General features: G+C 42.4%; 1 protein-coding gene across 1 annotated transcript in view; it reads left to right on the top strand.

The window, feature by feature from the left end:
- The first annotated feature begins 14898 nt into the window (after positions 1-14898).
- ANK3 (ankyrin 3) overlaps positions 14899-24830 on the top strand; it is a 676704-nt gene continuing 666772 nt past the window's right edge. Inside the window, exon 1 of the mRNA XM_089897519.1 lies at positions 14899-15059. Coding sequence (XP_089753645.1) covers positions 15003-15059 — 57 coding nt within the window. The 5' untranslated portion in view covers positions 14899-15002. The remainder of the gene's footprint in view (positions 15060-24830) is intronic.

Below are 24830 nucleotides of genomic sequence, written 5' to 3'. Positions count from 1 at the left end.
ACCAAGTCATGACGAGAAGCTTGGGATTCTCAGTCCTGCTTCCCATTCTCCTGAGAAGGGAAAAGGGATGAAAATGAATTGATCATGCCTACATGATAAAGCCTTCATCAAATCCCCAAAGTACAGTGTTCGAAGAGCTTCCAGGCTGGCAAACACACGTCTCCTGGGAAGGTGATGTACCCCAGTCCCACGGAGATAGAAGCTCCTGCGCTTCGGACCCTCCTAGGCCTCGCCATATGCACCTCTTCATTTTGCTGTTCATCTGTATCTTTTATCATATCCTTCATAACCTGGTAAACACAGGTGTTTCCCCGAGTTCTGTGAGCCACTCTACCAAATCAATTGAATCTAAGGACCAGGTTGTGGGAACCTCTAATTTGTAGCCAAATAGGATGGAAGTTGTGGGTAACCTGGGGACCTACTACTTGCAATAGGCATCTGAAGTGGGGAGCAATTTCCTGGGACTGAGCCCTTAACCTGTGGGATCTGGCACTATCTCCAGGCAGATTGTGTTAGAATTGAGTTAAATTGTAAGACATTTAGCTGATGTCATGAAGAATTACTTGTGGTGTGGGCAAAAACCCTACTCTCACCTTTCACCTCTAAATACAGCCTGTGTTCACGACCTTCTTGGACCTTCTTTGGCCTAATTGTTTCTGGCAGCTGACAACTGTTTCCCCAGGCTCTCACCAGGAGTCCATGGTGATGATAATAACCATGAAAGCACTAATACCTGTTTGTGGGGAGCATCCTATGTGACAGGTACTTTACACACAGTATCTCTAATTACTCCAGTAATGATGCAATGTACATATTATAATATCTTCTAATAGACACATAAGTTAACTGGGGCAAACTATTATAATCCGGACCATACAGGTGATCAGTGATGAAGCCGAGATTCAAACCAAGGTCTGCCTGATGCCAAAGTCTTTCCATTTTGTGACATGTCTGTGACCATAAGAAAATGTACCCCAAGTGTTTAGCATGGTGTTTGGCATATGATAAATTCTTGATTAATGTTAGCTTTTGTTATTGTCATTATGTGTCTGTGTCTATGACTGTAGCTGCCAGTCCAAGTAAAATGGAGCACAGTCACCCTACAGCCAGGGTGGCCTAGCGCCCAGCAGATGGAAAGGGCCACTTTGGCCTTTCCGTAACCCATATCCCTGGAGAGCTTCAAAGCCACAGAGATGCTCTTCTGCTTCCACATCTCCCTACTTCCACATATCCCACTGTTTCTAGAAAATAAAGGTGCTACAGCCAAAAGGAGAATGAGTGGGGAAATGTACACATAGAGAGGGCCTCTTAGATTGAGCCCCTCTTCACCTGGTATCCTGATAAATTGATTCCCTCTCTGCCTCCCTTTAAATGCCCTCAGGTAGGCCTCTGTGCCTGCACTGACACTATCCCAGAAACCTCCACATCCTTGCCTTCAACCTCACACATACTGCTGAGAAGCAGAGGAGCTGAGGAGAGCGGGATTTAGGGAGAAACTGAGAGAACCCCCTTTTAAGAACAAATATCTCTTCTCATTTTCTTCTTCCATCTTGGTACTGGAACACTTCAACATTGGTAGAACTTAAAAAGAAGATATTTTCATGTGAAGAGACATAACATTTGAATTGGGACAAAATGTTCTCATTGTGATGCAGGAAAACAGGTCCCTGAGAGATCTAAGCAGGTAAGACAAGCATGTGGCACACATGGTTCCTTTTTCCCATATCTGACCTGTGGCAGGCATCACCAGTCGATCACAGCACTCTTCTCTACTGAACCCAGACCAATCAATTACAGATGACACTTTAAAGGACACTTATTTGGCATGCTTGGAATATGACACAGCTTTGAAGATAGGCAACTCTGTGAACTCTTTCCACGTTGTGAATTCACTGATCAATTTCTGAATTCTATCCATCTATTAAAGCCCAGGTCCTATCCTATCCACTCTAGGGAGCCTTCCCTAAGCATACTGATGTTGGTCTTTCTTAAATTCCTCTCTGTTACTGATACATCCTGGGGAGAATCCAGATTTTGTGGGGACTGAAACTTGTCAACAGTGTTGTAATACTTTCTACAGAGAAACTGGAAAGATAATTCAAGTTTTCCTTTAGGTTGATCTGAATTTGTTTAGAAAAGTTTATTTTGATTTCGCACTAATTATTGATAATATCATGTAAGTTTTCAGGACGTTCTTTACTTTGAGAAAACCACTAGCAATTTTCTTTCACATATGAGTGCTAAGATTTCAGAGCATTTCAAATTTCCTGTGCAGCGTCTAACCGAAAATAGCCTAATTGACGACACAGTGACAAGGTTGTCTTCAATGTCTTCATATCAACATGTTTTCTAGGAAGGGTGCATCTAAATATCTTAAAGTATTGCAGTTGACCCATCACATCCTGGCAAAGGAAACTGGGCAGATTCCTTGGATCATCATGTTAGGAATGTTCCTTCCTGAGCTCTATGGACTAGAACCAGGTATATATACTCCAAGCCTCATACTCTCTCTCCTATCTGTTAAGGGAGCTCAGAATGCACTGAGTATTTTTAAAATATCCTTAGCATTCATTCCTCTCACTATATTTAGTAAAATATCTGTGAGGATTCAAAAATATATCTTTGAATTAATGGATGAATGAATGGAAAAGTGAGTAAATGAAGAATACAAGTCCAAACATCTCCGAATATTCTGTTTGCTCTTTTTTTTATATTTTCTATATATATTTTTTCTATATATTTTCTATATATATATATATTTTCTCTCTATATATATTTCTGTATATGTATTTTCTCTATATTTCTAGATTATCTTTTTTCTATATTTCTTATACTATTGATGGAAATGTGGCTTATTTTTTATTAATACTTTTGGGTGTTTTTTTTTGGTTTTTTTTTTTTGCGGTACGCGGCCCTCTCACTGTTGTGGCCTCTCCCGTTGCGGAGCACAGGCTCCGGACGCGCAGGCTCAGTGGCCATGGCTCACGGGTCCAGCCGCTCCGCGGCATGTGGGATCCTCCCGGACCGGGGCACGAACCCGCGTCCTCTGCATCGGCAGGCGGACTCTCAACCACTGCGCCACCAGGGAAGCCCCGATGGGAATGTGGCTTATTTAACTGAATTACAGGCTTATCTTTTCAGCTGCTGAGATTAAAATCTTGGTGAAACCACACAGTGTTAGCATTGGAAGATATACTAAAGATCACTTAGTTTAATACCTTTTTGTTTTTAATGAATAAAGAAACTGAAGCTGAAAAAGTTATTAAGTTATTGTCCAGGGCCTCAGAGTAGCTCTTCTAAATCCTGACCCCACCTCTTACCACAACTATACTCTTTTTAATTTTTTTATGTATTTTTTTGGCTGCACTGCACGGCACGTGGGATCTCAGTTCCCCAACCAGGGAGCAAACCCATGCCCCCTGCATTGGAAGTGCAGAGTCTTAACCACTGGACCACCAGGGAAATCCCTATACTCTTTAAAATTGTAAAATAAATGCTTACCTTTTAACGGGCTCCAAATTTAGAATCCTTCCACTTACCTTAAAATCAATCATTTGGGGCTTCCCTGGTGGCGCAGTGGTTGAGAGTCCGCCTGCCGATGCGGGGGACACAGGTTCGTGCCCTGGTCCGGGAGGATCCCACATGCTGCGTAGCGGCTGGGCCCGTGAGCCATGGCCGCTGGGCCTGCGCGTCCGGAGCCTGTGCTCCGCAACGGGAGAGGCCACAGCAGTGAGAGGCCCAAGTACTGCAAAAAAAAAAAAAAAAAAAAAAATCAATCACTTGCATAGTTCTTCCCCTTCCTTAGTTTTTATTCATTCAATGTATGTGTGTTTAACATAATGGGAATGTAAAGAAACATGGTCCATACTCTTAAAGAACTTACAGTCTCGTTAAGATAAAAAACATATAACCTAATTCATGGCAGGGCATAATTACAGGAAAAATCCTGTTGATTTCCCTTGAATTCAGTGTGAAATGAAAGTTGTTTCCTGTTTAGACCATATTTTTTTTTTCATTTTTAATAAGACCTTTGAAGAATGGCATTCTAAGAGTTAAATCACTGCAGCAAGGCTGCTTATCTAAACAATAGAATTTCAGCCACATCAGGATAGGGCTGTTGTTTTCAAGGGTATTATTCTTTAAATGGAACGTGTCATCATCTTTGGTCATTGACCTAACTGGCCAAACATAGTTGGTATATTTTGTTTTTCTCTGCTTATGTCCTTGGGGTTATAAGTTAACGATGTGAATGGAACAACACAAACCAAGTACTTCCCCAGCCAACTGCTATGATGTGTCTTATGGGAAATAGCCTCAGCCAGTCCTGGGAAGTGGTTAAAGTGTGATGAAGAGCATGAGATTTTTGTTAACAAGCATTCACTCAGCAGATGTTGATAAATATCTCTTGAGTCTTTAATACATGCCAAGCACTGTTGAATACTCTGATGATGTAGTGGTGAATAAGAGAGAATGATATCCCTGCTTCTATGGAGCTTACATTCTGGTAGGACGGACGGGCAATGAACAATAGCCTGGAAAATTCACACAGTAATGAGTTATGCAGAGAAGAATATGGTTGATGATAAGGCATAGACTGAGAATCAGGGAAGACTTCTGGGGGAAAATGACCTTGAGGTTAAGACAAGAAGGAGGCAACTGGGGAAGACCTGGAGGAAGGGCAGGGAAGATGCTTCAGGCAGAGGAAGCCTTGTGTGCAGAGACCATGCGGGCAGAAGGATCTCGGTATGTTCTCAGCCTAGAACTTAGGCTGCTGTGGCTGGGACCTGAAGGAGAAAAGTAATAGGGCAGAGGGTGAGGTCAGACAGGCAGGTAGGGGGCAGACCACGCCAGGCTTTGCAGGCAGGATCAGGAGTTTAGTTTTAACTCCAAAGGCAATAGAAGCCACTGGAGGGTTTTAAGCAGGGCAGTCATGTGATCTAATTTACATTTCTTTTTGGCCAGGCCACTAGGCTTTCAGGATCTTAGTTCCCCACCAGGGATCACACTTGGGCCCACGGCAGCAGTGAAAGCGCCGAGTCCTAACGACTGGACTGCCAGGGAACTCCCTAATATACATTTTTAAAAGAACATTCTTGGGACTTCCCTGTGGCGCAGTGGTTAAAAATCTGCCTGCCAATACACGGGACATGGGTTCGAGCCCTGGTCTGGGAAGATCCCACATGTCGCGGAGCAACTAAGCCCGTGAGCCACAACTACTGAGCCCGCGAGCCACAACTACTGAAGCCCACGTGCCTGGAGCTCGTGCTCCGCAACAAGAGAAGCCACCGCAATGAGAAGCCCACGCACCGCAACGAAGAGTAGCCCCCGCTCACTGCAACTAGAGGAAGCCTGCGCACAGCAACGAAGACCCAACGCAGCCAAAAATCAATAAAGTAAATAAATTAAAAAAAAAAAAGAACATTCTTGATGCAGTGAGAAGAGTGAAATATAGGGAGGAGAGAGGGCAGCAAGGAGACCGGTTAGGCATGAAGGGCAGTATTCTAGGTGAGAGAATGCAGTCTCCGGGCAAGAGTGGGCCTGTTGCACAGACAGACCAGGCTACTTGACTCAAGAGACAGGAGAAGCCAGTCAAATCGGTTGGCTAAACCCTAATTTCTTCATCCATAAAAAGCGGAAAATAATACTCATCTTGGGGATTTGTATCAGGGATTAAATGAGATAAAATAGGATGTACTACATGACAACCCACAGAACCAAAGGCTAGGGTGCAGGCAATCTCCAACAGGAGTCAGCAAACTCTGGCTCCTCTGGCCACCACTTGTTTTATTGAACATTGCCATGACCATGTGTGAGGTATGGCTGCTTTCATGGTACAACAGTGAAGTTGGGTAGCTGTAACACAAACTGTATGGCCTCAAAAACCTAAAATACTCTCTGACCCTTTACAGAAAAAGTTGGCTGACCCCTGACCTAGATTGGAATGAAGAGTAAGAGGAATGTAAGAGAGACGTACTAAATCTATACACCTGGGAGGCAGTGCATTCGGAGAAATGGTAGTGGCATGTCATGGGCTGTATTTTTCAAGTGCTCTGCAAAAGAGAAGGCCCTGGCTGTAAAGAAGTGATTAATAAAGGGACACATTTGAAATGAACTTCAAATGTCATTGTCACATAAACCAACCAATAATACCATGTAACATTTACAAAGTGCCTCTATATTTCCATTCTATTCATCAATAATTTTATTCAAATAATCCACTATGGATTTATATATTCAGTGTGAGACAGGATAAGCAATAGAAAAGATATATGTCAATAAATTGGAAGAACCATAAATAAAACACAGAGTTCAGACAGGTAGTCAACAAATGTGACTTTAGCATTACGTACATGCTAGGTCCAGTGCAGGGTGCTGGAAGACACATTGATAGACATGGCAGTCGCCATTTTTGTTTTCATGGGATTTTGAATTTAATATTTCCACTCACACTGTATGTGAGTGTCTTTGTGTGAATAAAGGAAGACCCTCTCTTCCTTCTGCAAGACATGTCATCTCCATCTGTAGGAAACCTTAAAACACATTGATTTGCTTAGGGCCATCTGCAAAAAATTTAAGATAGATGTTCAACTCTAGTGTAATATGATGTGAATGGTGCTTGGGTATGGCACCCTTCTGCAGTAAACTTGCTTAATTACATGTGCAGTCGCCGGAGGTGTGTGTTCAGAAGAGAAAGGGATGATGACATTATAAAGAAGCGACAGTACTGAGCTGAAGGCTGTGAATATTGTTTTTCTAGTTACCTATTTTTGTCAGTGATCCCTACTTATGGTTGTATCAGTAACGAGTGTCCACAAGAATTTCATATGTCCTCTGAAACTTACAATATGAAATTTAAGCAAGTTATATACTGTACTTGAAAGAGTGGAAAAGAGGAAGCGTGTGACAAAATAAAATGATCAGTTATAGGACGTCGAAGTGCCCAGAAATATTTGGTACTCCCTGAAGGTGGAGACAGTTTGGGAGTAGTGTTGGGGAATTGTGTTGGTGTTCTCATTTATAAAAGAAATTTTATTTTACATTAGAGCCTAGTTGATTTACAGTGTCTTGGTGTTTCCATTTTCATTGAATCTAATTTATTAATTTACTTCCTGGTTTGAATTTTAAAACTCAGATTTGAAGTTCAAGGTTTTATATCCCAGAGTGCTGTGCAGTTAGAATCCCTAGGTGAAGAAGGCCCCTAGAAACAGCTTTATAAAGCACAAAGCCTGAAATAGGCAATTCTACTGGAGCTGGGAGCAATGTGTTCATGGAGTAGGTCAAGAAGGTTCGTCATTATTTTTTCCCTTTGTTCAGAACAAAAATGAAAACATATATGAATTAAGAGAGCCTGGTTTTGGCTCAGCAGAATCTGAATGGAGGAGAGTACGAGAAGCAAGAGGGAGCAAAAGGGAGTTTGTGGAAAGGAAGAAAATACTTTAATTGAACATCAGTTCCTTTTTATTCTCCCAAAGCTCGTTTTCAAGGTGTCACTTTCTTCTGTTGCCTTCCTCCTGTGTCCTAGATGCCATGCCAATGAATGAAACAAAGTCCCTCTTTCCGGAGCGCCCTCAACGAGAAGCAATACCATTCATGTCACTGGGAATTCCGGAAAGGGTAATAAGGAAGGTTTGCTTTTCCTTATCAATATGCGGCTGAAAGGCACCAATTTATTTCCAATTGCTAAGTAATTTTGCTTCACGTTAGCTTTTTACATGTATTTTTGGGAATTGATATTACTATTATTTACATTACCATCACTTTGTTTTTGAAATCCCATACCAAACTAAGTAAGAGAAATCGATGAAAAGTTATTAGAATCAAAATGGGGAGATAGGGGCTTTCCTGGTGGTCCAGTGGTTAAGACTCTGTGCTTCCAAAGCAGGGGGCATGGGTTTGATCCCTGGTTGGGAACTAAGATCCCACATGCTGTGTGGCACGTCAAAAGATTTTTTAAAAGAAGTGTGGACATAAAGTAAACTTAACCCTGTCAATCTTTTCTCTCCTGTAACTCTACTATGAAGTTTATTATTATTATAAAGTTATTATGATGATGAGGTTTATTAGTCCCATTTCATAAACTACTTTGTGACTGTTTTCTTTTCCTTTACAAACTAGAGGTTTATTCTCTAAATTTTGAATATATAAAGTTGTAGCCCTGAAGATTAATGCAACATATAGTTTTAAAATATGAAAATTAAATGAGATTTAAAAAATCTCACTTGTAGAAGCCAAAAGAAATAGGTAAGTATAATGTAAATAGTAATCTATGATTAGGGTATATTTTCCCATAGACATTTTAATTCTTTTATTGAAGTATAGTTGACTTACAATATTGTGTTAGTTTCAGGGGGTAGAGCAAACTGATTCAGTTATACATATATATTAATATATATATATTTTCAGATTTTCCACTATAGGTTATTATAAGATATTGAATATTGTCCGCTGTGTTATACAGTAAATCCTTGTTGCTTATCTATTTTATATATAGTAATGTGTAGCTGTTAATCCCATACTCCTAATTTATCCCTCCTCCCCTCCCCTTCCCCTTTGGTAACCATAAGTTTGTTTTATATGTCTTTGAGACTGTTTCTGTTTTATAAATAGATTAATTTGGATTATTTTTTAGATTCCACATATAAGTGATAGCATGTAATATTTATCTTTGTCTGACATCACTTAGTGTGATAAACTTTAGGACCATCCATGTTGCTGCAAATGGCAATATTTCATTCTTTTTTATGGATGAATAATGTCCCATTGTATATATATCACACCTGTTTATCCATTCATCTGCTGATGGACACAAGTTTATTCCATGTCTTGGCTATTGTGAATAGTGCTGCTATGAACACTGGGGTGCATGTATCTCTTTGAATTAGAGTTTTTGTCTTTTCTGGATATATGCCCAGGAGTGGGATTGTTGGATCATGTGGGTGATTGTGTTTTTAAAATCAATAATTAATTATCTTAAATTTGTTGAGTCAACAATATTTCTCATTCTATGGGGGAATATCAGAAAAATCTCTATTTCTTTTCAAACGCTTAAGGAATTAAGAAATGGAAGTTGATATTAAAAAAAATTACTTAACCATTTTCTACATGGGATTGCAAAGCTTAATAAATAGACATCATACTATTTTTCCAGTTGACTCTGATAAAAATATTGCTAAGCCATGATCTTTATTGTGTATTTAGAAGTATGAGTTTCTACCCAGTTGAGACCATAAATGGGGGAGGGAAAGACAAAAGCCACAAGAGAGAAAACATTTTGGTTCAACTTTGTGCTTGGCGAGCTGTTTTCCCTCATAAAATTTACAGATTAAGGGATAAATTTCTATGTATGATCACAGTTCCCATGGGTAGTGGTAACCAAATATACATAGATACTCCTTTTATTTGAGAAACGCTTTTCTACTACTTATTTTATGAAACAAACACACATTTGCTAACCATAATCTCCTGAACTTTAAAAACATTTTCTCACAGGATAAAAATTTCTGTATTAACTCTTACTTCCTTGTTGACTGGAGATTTCATGGACACCATCAAGCAGAAACCTCTCTCTTGCTAACAGTCAGGTGGGAAATTCCTACTGTTTAAATGTAATCATAAGTTAGAGACTAATTACAGTAGGAATTACTCTGGAAGGAATAGAGTGTCCGATTGAAGCTGTGGGGAAATATCATTAAGTGTAGAAGCAGAGTGAGGAAAAAAGAGAGGAAAGTTCATATCGTCTTCCTTCTACTGGTGGTTCTTGAGCTAACAGGAGGTGGTTTAAGGATAGGGCATTAAATAATATTGAATCATAGAACGAGTTATTACCTTTTCAGTTCTTTTTCACTCCTTTGGTTAACATTAAGGAGAAAGTTCACATCTAGTGGCAGTTTTCACGTCCCCTTAATACTTGCTAAGTCTCCTTTATCACAAAGAGAGAGGGCCTCAGCAGAATACAGAATAAAACAAGAAATTGACAATATTTTGTTTTCATCATATCGTTTAGGGCAAGGGAAAGTGACTTTCCATTAGGATAAGAAGAGAAAGTTTCTTTTAAAAATAAATTTTTTTAGGTCGAAAGTTAATTTAAATAAAAATATTAAGTAGTGAAAGTGATGCACAAATATGACAAAGGTTGTGAAGTGACAACATAGTATGTTGGGAACATACTATTAGAGTCCTCTAAATAGAGATGAAATCATCTTCCCCCAGACTTCTTCCATTCTTCTTTTTTATCTTCCCTTCTTTCTCTCTCCCCCAATGTTCTTTTCTACCTTCATTCAACAAGATGTATTGAGCCAGTATATGTTTTTGATATTGTACTGCTCACAGCAAACCCAGAAATACAAAGGTTAGTACATCATTATCTTTGCTTTGTTGAGAGCTCAGTCTCACTAGAGACACAGTTATGCAAACAGTTATTATACAGGGAGAAATCTGGTGTGTGTGCAAGGTATCCAGTAGAGGGATAGCCATGTGTGGAGCAAGGGGAGGTATCGGGTTTCAACCTTGGAAAGCAGTCCTATGAAATACAGTCCAAGTTCATAAATATATCCTTAATTTCTTCAGCAAACCTCTATAAAACCAGATATTGCATTAGATACCGGGGATTTGGACATGAAAAAAGTACAGTTGAACCTTCAAGAAGCTTATGATTACAAGGGGGAAAGACAAGGAAAGCAATGGTTATAGAGGTCTATATCCCTTAGAGGACCTCCCTGGTGGTCCAGTGGTTAAGACTCTGCGCTTCCACAGGTTTGAGCCCTGGTCAGGGAAGTTCTGCATGCTGCACGGTCCGGCCAAAAAGAAAAAAAAAAAAAAAAAAAGAAAGGACACAGGTCTATATCCCTTAACTGGAACCCTTGGAGGTAGATGTGTTTCACAATTCTGAATTTTTAGAATGTTGATATGGTACACAAACTGTATATTACATAATACCCATAAAAGGGTCTGGGGCAGGTACCCCATAACAAAAACATATTCATCCACGCTAAATGGAATAAAGACTATAAACAGCCCCACGTCAGTGTTGGCTTTTGTAACGTTAAGATTTCTGAACTGCAAAAAGTGTGGACCTATTTTTCACAATAACTGGAGGTATGTTGCTCTGGAAGAACATTGAAAGGGCAATGAACCACACTTCAATAGAAACGAGGTCAGGGAAGCCTTCCTCAAAGATGTATTTTCTGAACGGAGTCTTGCTGGATGAATAGGCGTTAACTGGGCAGAGATGATGGAGGAGACAGAGGATTGGAGGATGGGGAGAAGGGTTTTCTAGGCTGTAGGGTCAGCCTGTAAAAAGGCAATGGACTTGGGGTTTGGGGGGAACTGCAAGTAATTCGGAATGGCTGTGTGTGATGTGCTGAGACGGAGATGAGGAAGGGTATGGAGATGGAAATGCTGATGGAGAAATGCTGAGATCAGGTGGCAGCAGCGGACAGGGACCCTTGCTAAATCTAATCTTAGCCTGAAGGATAAAGAGAGCTTTAAATGATTTTCAAATCATGTGTGTAGTCATGTGAACAGATTTGAAATTATAGGACAATCATAATATTGGATGACAGAGCTGATGCGCTGCACAAAACTGAGGCAAATGTAGTTGTCTGGGTGAGAGATGATGAGAGAATGGTCTGGCACATAGTAATTGCTCAATAAATCATGGCAATTAGAAGGGCAAAGGCAAGGATGTAGTGGGGATGGCTAGGAAGGGACAATTTAGAGATATTGAAAAAAATTATTCGGGACTCAGTACCTGACTGGACTTGCAGGAGGTGGGGGGCAGAGTCTCCTCCCCTCCAAGATCTCCACGCCTCCTCTTTTGGCTTCAAGGTCTGTGTTGCTTGGTGTTCCATTTTTTCGGCCGTGCAGCATGTGGGATCTTAGTTCCCCCGACTAGGGATGGAACCCGCGCCCCCTGCAATGGAAGCGTGGAGTCTTAACCACTGGACCACCAGGGAAGTCCCATTGGTGTTCTATTTTGGACATGATGAAATATGGGTTTGGGGCTCAGGGAGATTGTGTCCGCTGGATTTGGGAGTTGTTATGTGATAGCTACAGCCTTCATGTGGGTGAGATCACAGAGAGACAGTGCGTGGTACGATAAGGAGGACTGAGGTCAAAAGCCTGGAAAATACGTAAGGGGAAGGGAAAAGAACTGTTAACCGTGTTAAGTACCCTCGAAAGATTAACTGAGACAAGGTCTGGAAATATCCTTGATGGACATGGCAAATAGGAGGTCAACAGTGATCTGAGAAGACCAGCTTCAGTAGCTGAGCAAGGGGCAGAGGCTGGTGACTCTGAATAAAGGAGTGTGCAAGTGAGAAAGCAGGGACACAGTGCTGGCTGCTGTCCTTTTAAGACACTTGGCTGTGTAGGGAGGGACACAGAGAAGGACAAAATTAGAAGCAGTCATGGGCTGTATGGCAAGGTTTTGGGGAGGAGAGATGCCGCTGCACTCTCAGGAGTCAGCTTTTTCGGTTGTGTTGCAGCCGGCCTCTGGAGGAGACGTGTCTTTAACCTGAACACAAGTGTTTCTCAGAAACAGACGGCTGCATAAACAGACTGGACTGGAATAGCTCCGCAGGAATGCACGTGTTTCTGGGCTCATGTCCCAGGCGCTGCTTCTTGTGCTAACTTCCTGTAGAGTTTTTGCTCCTTCCTCCCTCTATTGTCTACCTGGTTAGCTGCTTGCCGCTTGTTTAAGATGGCTCTTGGGGCTGTGTAGGTGCCAGGGAGCTGGCTTGTAGAATACCTGTGTGTGTGCTGGATTCCTCAAGGTAATGCTCTTCCCAAGCCGCCCCCACTCATTCTTGTAGCCTATATTCTCTGCATCACACGTTTGATAATTTAGTTCGATCAGTTCCTATGAGTGGCTGGGGGGATAATGCACCAGGCTAGGCACAGGAGAGCTAGAAGAAGACAGGGCATTTGCCTTCACGGACCTTATAATCCAAGTCGTGGGACTGTCTTCCAAAAAATGGTAACAGTGGCTCTTAAACTTTTGGGGGGACCTATAGATCTTTTTGAAAAGTTGTTGAAACTACATACCTTGTTTCCATGAAAGAGCACAAAGAATTTTTTTTTTTTTTGGGCCACGTGGCCTGTGGGATCTCAGTTCCCCCACCAGGGATCGAATCTGCATCCTCCACCTCGGGAGTTTGGAGTCTTAACCACTGGACCGCCAGGGAAGTCCAGCATGCAGAATTTAACATAAACTTTCAGGGGGCTTGTGGACTTGCTAAATTCTGAAGTGGTTTTTAAAACTCAACCTAAGTGTGCCCAGACTATAGAGTCATTTGTGCTCCATTAGTTTGTGACCTGGGCTAAAACAATGTTTCTGAGCCTCCATTTCCAGATTGTGTTGCCTCTCTCACAAGGATTTTGTGAGGACTAAATGAGATATTATGAATAAGGGGTTGAGCAGAGAGCCCAACACAGAGCCGATGACAGTAAATGTTATTTCAGCTTTAAGTGTGTTATGGAGGAAGGTAGCTAGGTGCTCAGCCCAGGCCACAGCTAACTCACTGCTCTCTGGTGAAGGAGTTATTCCAGGATTTTGTTGTCACTAGTTGGTGAAAACGTTGTCGTCTGTCTCCCATGTTTCAGTCGTTCCCTAGCTATCTGTAGAATTTTTGCTTTATCTCAGGCCTATCTAAACGATTACTACCTTTATTTATATAATGTTATTAAACTTACATGTACTTGCTTAAAAAGAAAACTTTGGATCCCAACTATCAATAGAAAACGGCTTTCACTTGCCCTACATAGAAAGTAACAGTAACAGTAAACAATGAAAATTTAACAATGCTCTAGATTCTAGTTAGAGCGCAGTACTTACCTAGGGCTTTGAGCCTGTGGCCTGCTCTCTGATAAATAGGGAGTTTAGCCAGTGTTTGACAGAGAATACTTTCTTCTTGTTGCAATCAGAACTGAGAGAGCATTCAAAAGGGAGTAACTTTCTCTCCAATGGGATTGGCTGTCATTTAATGCCCGGACCCTGCTCTGTGCACCGACTGAACGCATCTCCCCTGACTCCAGCGAGGGGCTCTCCTTTGGGAGACATTATGTGAGGGGCAGTTACCTCTCTCGGCACCCCAGCTGAATAATAAGTTCTGGGAGAGCAGCGTCCTGAATCCAACCGGCCCCGAGGACAGGAGCTCCGCAAAAGCCTTGCCATTTGAGCTCCTAGAAGCAAGGACACTCAGAGGTCCTGCCCCCTAGTTCCTTGATGGATCAGGCTCAGTGTCTACTTCACACCCTCACACCTCACACTGCTCCAGAGTTTTATATTTTCATTGGACAGATAGCTGAGGCCACCTAGGTGCTGCTGGGACCTCGGTGGGGTGGAAGGGAGGCTATGGACATTGTTTTGAAGCTGTCTGCCTGGCAAACACTGCGTCTACATGGATTGCAGGCTGTAGATGAATAATAATAAAAGCGCGAAAGCAAAATTGCCTGAAGATGTTATTCACTTCGCGCTTGAATAAGCGCCAATTAAGCAAATCATCAGAGCTTACTGTTATTAGCAGTATTAGTATTTTGTTATTATAATGGAACTCTCTTCAGCAGCCCGCAGGAAACAGGACGTGCCCTCCCTCCCTTCCCGGAGCTACCTCCGCTCCCCGCTCCCCAGGTGAGACGCCCCCCAACTCCCCCCCGCCCCCCACCCCACCCTCCGCCCGGCCGCCCCTCCGACCCCCCAGCGCCGCCCGACTGGGCATGCTCGCCGGGGCCGGGCGGCCAGCGGGGAGCGGGCTAGGCCGCCCCGCGCCTCTACCTGAGCGGGGCCCGCCCCCCGCGCACCGGCCCCGGGCGGGCACCTGGCGGGCGCTGCGGACACGGCAGGGGGAGGAGACGCCGCGCGGGGCGGGCGCCGCGGGGCCGCGCTCGGCGTTCCTGAGCCGCCGCCGAACTTTTCTCCGAGAGGTCTCACGTCTGGGGGCCGGAGGAGCGGGGCGGGGAGGAGAAAGCGGAGTTTCTGGAAGGAGCCGCCGCCGCTCCTCAACATGGCCTCCTCCGCCTCCTCGTCTCTGGCCGGCGCCGAGAGCACCCCTCCTGCGCAGGTGAGCGCCGCGCCGCCCCCCTACCTGTGGCTTCCTGCCCGGCGGGGGCGCGCGGGGGGCCCGGGGCGGGGGTCCCGGGAGCCGGAGGGGCGGGCGCGCGCGGGGGCGCCGCCGGGAGCCTTGCTCTCCAGGGGGTGCCGGGCGGAGCCGGCGAGGCGAGCGGAGTGGACCCGGTCTCTGCGGCCGCTGGGGGTCCGGCTGCGCCCGAGGGCGCGGGACCGAAGTTGCGGCCGCGGGCAAAGGCGGGAGCTCGCAGTCCGCCCCGGCGCGCGCGCGAGCATCCCGGGGAAGGAGGGAGGGCCCGAACCTGCGGGGCTCCCGCTGGGAAACATTTGTCTAGAGGAAAAGCGCGGCCCGGGGCTCGGGACGCCCTCGCCTCGGTCTCCCGTCTTTGGGCTTCTGTGTTGTCGGCTCGCCCCTCCGACTCCGTGCCAGGCTGAACCCGTCCTCAGGACACGAGCGAAGTCGGCTGCCCACGTTGGCAGGGAGGAAGGAAATCACCTGGTTCTCAAAGTTACCTTCAGAGTTAGGCTTTTTTTTTTTCGCCTCCCTTTCTTTTCTGAAGGTGAGTCGAGATACTTCGTTTAACCCAGTGAGAATGCAAAATCTACTTTAAAGATTGGGACATAGAAAAAGTGCAGGCCAGTGCGGATATGGACTCTGCAGTGCTAAGGGGTGGCTTGCGGTGCGTTTATCTTCTCCCCTGGTCTTTGAGAGCCTTGCCTTGGCGCGCAAGTAAAACACCCTAGAAGTAAAAAGTGGGTGCGTGATGTGCAAAAACGCAGCTTCAAGATAGGTCTCCTTTCTCCCACCCCACACCCCTGAGCAGATTGCCACCTTTAAGCCCAGAGGCGTTTAGTAGCAGTTTTGCAGCTGCCACTGTGTGTGTGTGTGTGTGTGTGTGTAATAGAGGGTAATTGGTGTAAAACAGGCGCGTATGTTTGCATGTGCATAGAAGGCCTATGGAAGGAGGACAGTAGTTGTCCTTGGGAGGGGAGCTGGGGGACGGGTGGGAGAGAGGCTCAGTTTCACATACCTTTTGGGACTTTTTTCTTCTTTTTTTTAAACCATGTGCATAATTACCTATTTTAGGAAAAAAGAGAAATATTACCGTTCCAAAAACCGAGGCACGTTTGCATAGCCTTGAAAGCAGTAGTTTACCTAGTTTCAAGTTACGTGGAATTGCCCTTGAAACACACAAATCTCCTAGCCCCTATCATATCTTTCCTTCAGTTGCTATCTCTAAAAATCCTTAGGGAATCAAGGGGAGGTCTTCAAAAGAAGACTTTTAAGTCTTGACACAAGCTATTGGTGGTTTTTATTGCTACCTCGATTCTGAGTTTTAATTTTGCTTTTTTGAGAGCAAGTGTGGCTTGTGTGATTTTGGAAGAGGTGGCTTTCTGGTAAAAGCACAGCCAGGAGACGTGCTAGGGTGATACCAGAACTTTTTCCGGGAGTTTAGGCCATCATCACAAGAAGGTTCTAGTAGGAAAACCAGAGGGAGACAGTCTCAGAGTGGACATGGATTGCTGGCAGAGCAGTTTAGGCATCTTTCTGATCTGCTGACTTGGGCTCAAATGGATGCATCTTTAAGGAAGCAAATTTTCAATATTGAAAGTGAATGTAAAGTTAAAACCACAGCTCTGAAACAAAAACTGACCGAAATCGAGCAATCCACTGAATATCTTCAGTCCAGCTACTCGTACCAAGAGGGCTGATTTCTCTTAGTTCTCAAGTCTGTGGAGGATGAAGAAGTGAGTTGTGGATCTGGACGGTAGTTAGATGGTTATTTATGATGAACCATTGATGCCAGTCCTCGCTGTTCTTTTTGATAAAGCCTAAATAAACATCAGTTTCATAATCTGCACAGTGATGTGTGAGGCTCCATAGCAGGAAATGTGGCTCTGGGCCCTTCAGACAATATAAAGACCAATGGTGTGTTTTGGAGTCCAAAGAGACACTGTGGATTCTGAATTCGTTTGCATTTTTGTGGCAGTGGTTACATTAGGGCTGTCCTTTTCCTTTATTCAGTACTTCAGTTTTTCCCCCTTTTACAGTGTTAATGCATTGAGCAAGTAGTCCGCCTAATTCTAGAATAATATTTTGGTCATTGAAAATAATATAATTGTTCTGGACTCTCAGTGGTTGTTCTTAGGTTAAATTCCAAGTAGTAACATCTATATTTAAAAGTTATCCATTATTTTATGCACAGAATGTTTGTATATTTTTATAGAATGTGTTACTGTGGTTCTAGGAAATCATTATAATCCAAATTGGTGGTCATGTGAAATTCTACCTTATATAAATGGCATTTTTACTTTTTTGAATAAATACCTGACATTGGTGAGACCAGGTACCTGACACCTTTACTTGAGAATGGTCCTGAGTTAATGAATTGTAAGTGGAATGTTTAGCCTTGCTACAATGTCTCCAAACTTATTAAAGTCTACCCTTCTGAAAAGATCAAGGTTATTCATGATGTAATCAGATCTGAAGTAACCCTTCCGTGTCTGTATTGACTGGGTTGTTGTTCTCATAAATCTACCCTTGGATCTTGCAAATGTAAATGCCAGTGAGATGTTGGGTTAATGTTAAGGTACCTGGAACAGCAGGGCCATTTAACTGCGATTTTTCATTTTCATCCCATGTCAGTATGTGAAAACAGCTTAAAAAAAATTTAATTGCCTTCTATATATGATATAATTTTAAAAGTTATTTTGATATTGTGTGCTTTCTATTAGCCGTGTTTTTAAGTACTAGAGGCACAGCTGTGGTTATAGATTGAACGTTCTATCAAAGTTAGGTGCAGAATCTGTTTGAGTATCTTTTTCCTGATTGGACCCTAAGGGATGTAATAAATCTTCAAAATCTATACTCGTGGTTGAATTACACCTTGGACACTTCTCCCTTTGTGTTTGATACAGAGGGCAAACTGTATCTTCCAATGGATTTGTCTGTTGCAAAGGACATAGGTTTTTCCTGGAACCAATCAGGTTCCTGTTTGACCATGGGAGTGAGATCAATGACACCAAAATAGAACCAATTCTTTGATGTTTTATGGAAATTACTCCTGAATTTCCTCTCTTGGGATGGTCCTGTATGGATTAATTAGTAAGTGTCTTATGTTGGGTGAGAAGAAAGCAAACACACGTAATGTGAAAGTTATATGTGTTCAGACCTGAGTAGAAGTGGTATTTTCCTTAGAAGAAACTGTCTTTAGTACTTGACAATTTATATTAATAAATAAAGATTAAGTGAACTAGTGCTTAGAGTTAGAGCTTTAAAATACGAAATAAGTTATTTTGGTATTTCTTTCATCAGGTGATGCTTAGTTGCTGCCATTTTTCAGATAATATTGAGGAAAGGGAAATATTGAAAAATTGGCCTGAACGTACATTTTGTTTTCTGGGCAGGGCATGAATATTTGGACCTGGTCTGGTAGAGGAAAGGGGCAGAATGGAAGTTAATTTAAATGCCAGTGTAGGCTAAAGAACTGTGTGTGGCTGATTTGGCAGACTGTTCCCCAAAGTGTTATAAAGGTAACTATGGTGATTCATTAGTAGCTATGTTGTCCCTCCAGCATGGAACTGCATTTCTGTGCTGTGTAGCTCCTCTGGGTAATGCCGTGACTTAATGCCAAGGACCTGCTTACAGGTGTGGGGCTTCTCTTGTCCCTCTTTTTTTCACATCATGGCATTTTATATGGAATCCGGCAGAAAGAAGCTCTGCCACTGCAGCTTTGCCCTTTAGCATCAAACACAGGGCTGGACACACAGTAGGCCTTCAATTCATGTTTGATGAACGGATAAATATTGAGAAGGATCTGGCATTCAGATTTAGGAGCAGCATTAATCATATGAACAATACTTTGCACTCCTTTCATGTGAAAGGCACTCCCAGGTACACAGAGTCTTGGTTTTTACTGTCAAGAAGTTCATAATCCAGGTGACTTTGAGTTTACATAGGACAAGACTCACAGAGAGCCAGCAGCAGAAAAGTTTCCATGTCTAGATCTTGGTATCATTTATTCAGGTGCCTCATATTTAGTTTGGCCTTTAGTGTATAATCAAGAAGGGAAGAAAATGTAGATAAAGGCACCTAAGAATTTTAAGGAGAGGTGCATCAGGAAATAGACTTACACTTCCTAATTTCCTCCCTGAAAAGTGCCACAGAATGGAAATGTGTACCAAAAGGCATGGAGAACTGTCTGAAAAAGCAGTCTAATTTATTCTTGTTTATGGTGACCTCATATTCACAGTGTGGATAGACCATAATTTATTTCCTAATTTCCCTATTAATAAATGTTTGCCTTGTTTCTAGTTTTTTGGCCCCTACAGACAGTGCTGCAAGTAAATATCCTTATATGTTAAAAAAAAAAAGTTCAGAATTTAATTGGCTAGAGAAGACCTATGCATCTTTACTAATAACAGCTGTGATTTCTTGTGCCTCTCATAGTAGGCGCTACGTACTTCAAAAGAAACTGTAGGGTAGAAATCATCACCCCTCCTTGTTTTATACACAAGGAAACTGAGCTTCAGGAAGGCTGTGCAAGTTATGGTTGGTAAGGGCTGAAACTGGATTAGAACCCCTGTCTGCTTGAGAAATGGACAGAGCAACGATGGTGAAATCAGGAGGCCAGGCATGGAGTCCCCATCCCCCAAGTAACAGTAGCACCAGCTCCTCAGAACCTTATCATCTCCTGGGCTTCAGTTTCTCCACTGGGAAAGGGAGAGAGTTGGAATAAACTATTTCTAGGGTTTAGTCCAGCTAAAACAGTCTATGATTTAAAAAAAATTAAGCTCTAAAAGAGAGGTAGAGATAATTAGTAATAAAGTGATACAGAAGCATTTCCCCCACTTTAGGAATTTTGGCATTCCTAATGTTAGGATACTTTTCCAAATGTTGAGAACTTTCAAGTTCATTTTGTATTGTTTATTTTAAGTGGTTTATTTTCTCCAGAAAATCTGATTTTAAAGAAATTTTGCTCTTGGCAATTCACGATGTCTTAGAGCAGCAGGCATTTATTAGTTCCAAGGAGAAATAGCAAGAGGACATCTCAGTGAGTCTGGGCTGGTAACTGAACATTCACCAAAGGCAAGGGCTTTGAATGGGAGTCAAAGTGGGACACTTCACTTGGTAGGCGGAGAGCAGTGGGATAACTGCTTGGCCTCTTTGGGTCCTTTAGGTTTTCTTTCTTTCCTCCTCCCCTTCTTCTTTCTTAAATTTGAGATATGATCAGTGATACGCTGGTAAACTGGCTCTCAAAGAACAAAACCAAACCAAACCCCAAAGCCTTGATTTATAGCATTTGCCTGTTTCTGTAGGGAAAATAGGACTTTTGGTGACCAATTCCAGTGTGTATTTGGGGGTCTTAGGGTTTCCCCCATATTAAGCAAGCAATGCTCTGACACCAGCAGGGTGCCCTGTCATTCAACTCAATTCTGACACTGTCTACCCAGAGATAGCGTGAGATCCCACAGGTTAAGGGCCTAGTTCCACGAGTCTGCCCCCCACACCCCCTGCCCAACTTCAGATGCAAGTCACGAGCCCAGCTTATCCCCTGTGCTTCTGTCCAATTGGTTATAGATTAGAGGTTCTGATGACCCCTTCTTGGGTTTGATTAACTTGCTAGAGCAGCTCACAGAAGTCAGAGAAACACCTTACTTACTAGATTACCGGTTTATTACGAAAGGGTATAACTCAGCAGTAGCCAAATGGAAGAGATGCGTAGTGCAAAGTCTGTGGAAAGGGCTCAGAGCTTCCATGTCTTCTGGGAGCACATCTCTGTCCCTGTGTCTCTCCAGGGAAGCTCCATCTCCATCCCGGAAGCTCTGCTGACCCCCTCCTTTGGGGGGTTTATGGAGGCCTCATTACATAGGCATGACTGATTAAATCCTTGGCCATTGGCGATTGATCCACTTTCCAGTCCCTGTCCCCTCCCTAGAGGTTGAGGGACTTTCAGTCCCAACCCTCTAAGCACGTGGTTGGCTCTGCCTGGCAACCAGCCTCCCTTCCTTAGGGGCTTTCCAAAAGCTCAGTAACATAACAAGACACCTTTACTGCTCTCCTCACTTAGGAAATCCCAAGGGTTTTAGGAACTCTGTGCCAGGAATGGGTTGAAGACCAAATATATATTTCTTATTATAAATAACACTATCACAGAATACTTCCATCGTGGTTGATTTCAAGCTGACAGTGGGAGGTGAACATGGAGTTGGGAAGAGATGTACAGAGTTGGCTGTCTTGAAAGCTGGTTCCGGCACACCACTTATTTATTTATTTTTTAATAAATTTATGTATTTATTTATCTTTTATTTTTGGCTGCGTTGGGTCTTCGTTGCTGTGCACAGGCTTCCTCTAGTTGCGGTGAGCAGGGGCTACTCTTTGTTGCGGTGTGCGGGTTTCTCATTGCGGTGGCTTCTCTTGTTGCGGAGCACGGGCTCTAGGCGCGCGGGCTTCAGTAGTTGTGGCATGTGGGCTCAGTGGATGTGGCTCGCGGGCTTAGTTACTCCGCGACATGTGGGATCTTCCTGGACTGGGACTCAAACCTGTGTCCCCTGCACTGGCAGGCAGATTCTTAACCACTGTGCCACCAGGGAATTCCAACACTGAATTTTTTAAGTTGAATCAGTAATCTGTTATCCAAAATATATTTGGCGCTTAAGAGATATCAGGCAAACATGGGGAAGCCTGGGTAAATAAGAACCAGTTTTTACTCTCCAGAATGTCATGATTTAGTAGGCTGTTTAAATGAACTTTAAGTAAAGAAAGGACTCTTGTACTGAGAATGGTTGATCAGGTCTCATTTTCCACTGGCACAAAATAATACCAAGTAGATCCCGAGATATCTGGATTAGAAATGAGAGAACCGGATGGACCTAGAGATTGTCATACTGAGTGAAGTAAGTCAGACAGAGAAAGACAAATATCATATGATATTGCTTATATGTGGAATCTAAAACAAGGGTACAAATGGACGTATTTACAAAGCAGAAATAGAGTCACAGATGTAGAAAACAAACTTACGGTTACCAGGGAGGAATAGGTAGGGGGGAGGGATAAATTGGGAGATTGGGATTGACATATACACAGTACTATATATAAAATAGATAACTAATAAGAACCTACTGTATAGCACAGGGAACTCCACTCAGTACTCTGTAATGATCTACATGGGACAGGAATCTATAAAAGCGTGTATACATGTACATGTATAACTGATTCACTTTGCTGCACAGCAGAAACTAACACAACATTGTAAATCAACTGTACTCCAATCAAAATTAATTAAAAAAATGAGTGAACTGAGGTCTGTAACTGGATTATTAGATGTTAGAAGGGTGGAAGTGGGATTTTAAAGGTTCTGTTTCTTTGGAGGTCAAGTTAAGCATAACAGATTTTTCTTCCCTTTGTGTATATGTTGGTGTGTGTGCAAGTTTATGAATCACCTTTATTGAGGTATAATTTGTATACAATAAAATTCACCAGATTTAAGTGTCAATTCTCCCACTCTTACAAACATTGTGCCCCATCACGATGGAATATTTATTATCCTAAGAAGTTCACTTGGGTTCTTTCCCCATTAAACTCCCTTCAACCCTCCAGGCAAGCACTGTTCTGATTTCTTTCACCATAGATTTGCTTTACCTAATGTGTTCTCTTCTGTGTCTGGCTTCTTTCCCTTAGCATAATGTTTCTGATATTTATCCATGCTGTTGTAGGTATTAGTATCACTATTACTACTAATAATTAGTAGATTATTCCTCTTTGTTGCTGAGTAATAACTTGTACGAATATACCACAAATTGCTCACCCATTCCTCAGATGCTGGATTGTTTTCCACTTTGGCTGCTATGAATGCAGCTGCTATGCATGTTTTTGGATAGATCTTTCTGTTGACATAGGTATTCCCCTACCCACATCTTTTTGTGTGTGTGTAGGAGATTAAATACCAGGAGTAGGACTGTAGAATCAAAAGGCAGTGTATGCTTAACTGTACAAGAAAAAGACATCTCTAGAGAATGAATGATATCAGATCAGAATGGGGGGAAAGGGGAAAATACACAGGAGAACTGTTCCTTTGGCAGGTACTGAATCTGAGAATTTTGAAACTGTGATTTAACTATGGACAAAAGGTGAATATTGAAAAAATTGATGGCAGTAAGATTTTACATGCTTGTAAAAGAAAGTGCAGTTAAAAAGAAGAAGTCTTCTAAAAAACAGCTGTATTGAGATATAATTCATATACATAAAATTCACTCATTTAAAGCGTACAATTCAATGACTTTTAGTATACTTACAGAGCTGGAAAACCATCACCACAACCTAATTTTAGAACATGTCTATTACTCTCAAGTAAGTGCTCATTTAGTCAGAAACCATGGTTTTGGAGTTAGGAAGACCCGTGTTTTAGTCTGAGTTTTAGCTAGTTAGCAGCTGTGTGATCTCAGTAAACTGAATCGCAGTTTCCAAACCTTTGAAAATAGAGATGAGGATACTTCCTTTACAATATTTTTATAAGGATGATAAATAAAACACATAAAGCACTTGGTATGTAATAAATACTAAATAAATCGTAGTGTTTATTGTTCAACTGTGTTTTCATCTTTGTAATTTCTTTGGCATTTGGTTCATATCTTTATAGCTCCTATGGTAGTCTGCCCTCTGCTAAAGGTACCTTTGAACATGTCTTTTAAGAGGAAATGAGGTGGAGTGGAAAGAGAAAGCTTGGACTTTAGAATAACCTGTTGGGCTTTTCTCACTCTATTGCCAATTTAATTGCTCTGTTGGGTAAATCACTTAACTGTGTTTGTTTATATGAGGAGCTAGAGTAATAACATCCACCTTGTAAGGACTGTTCGAAGTGTTTGAGGAAATATACATGACACACTGATACAGTAGGTGCTCAATAAATAGGAGCTGTTATGTTGTGATGTCAGAAGCTACCAACTTTGAGGTAATTACATCTTGGAATAAAATGTACGTACAAAATTTAAGGCATAGATGGAAAATTTGCTCATGTACTATGTGTATATTTGCTTACAGATTTTTATATTTTACTAATAGTAGAGTGCCAGGTATAGTCCTTAATAAAATATTTGATTAAGTAAGTAAAGGAGAAAAAGTATTTTCCCCATTCTGTTTCAATCTCCCTCAGTGTTTTGGTATCCAGGACAGAGTTTCATTTTTCCATGCTTCAGCTTTATTCACTTATCTCTTTTCATTTGGCAGAGGTGTGTGTGTGGGGGGGAGGAGCGGTGCAGGATGATTAGAAATTATCATAAGAGCAAAACTTACAACAATAATTGCTTACATCTGTAGACAACTATTTATGCTCCTAAAGTACTTACATGTTATTTAAGACATTTGTGCCTCACAACAACCACATCAGGGAATGGGAGTAAATAGTCTAATTTTAGTGAAAAGACAAACAAGGTTCAGAGGTAGACTTGTTCATGGTCATTATGAAGCTAGTAAGTGGCAAAGCCGAGGGAGGGCAGGGGACCGGAAAGAGGAAACCTGTGTGTGGCTGGTGGGAGCATAGTCTCAGGCAGCTGTCTGCAAAGCAGTCTGGCATTACTTAAGCAGATTAACTGTTAGTTACTCTGTGACCCAGCAATTCCACTCCCACAGACGGACCCTGGAATGTGTACCATAGGTCCCCAAGAGGACGTGAGCAAGGTTATTCGCTGCTGTGTTATTAGTAGTGGAGGGGGGTGGGAGGTAATTGGGTGACCATTGCTGGGAAAGGGAGAGGGGGAGGGAGAGAGG

The sequence above is a fragment of the Delphinapterus leucas genome, chromosome 16, assembly GCF_059928025.1.
Source record: "Delphinapterus leucas isolate spDelLeu-1000000601 "Yukka" chromosome 16, BTC_Dleu_Yukka2, whole genome shotgun sequence".
In the NCBI taxonomy this organism is placed as follows: domain Eukaryota; kingdom Metazoa; phylum Chordata; class Mammalia; order Artiodactyla; family Monodontidae; genus Delphinapterus; species Delphinapterus leucas.
The sequence above is the reverse complement of the archived record's forward strand: the minus strand, read 5'-3'. Positions and strand labels throughout refer to the sequence as shown.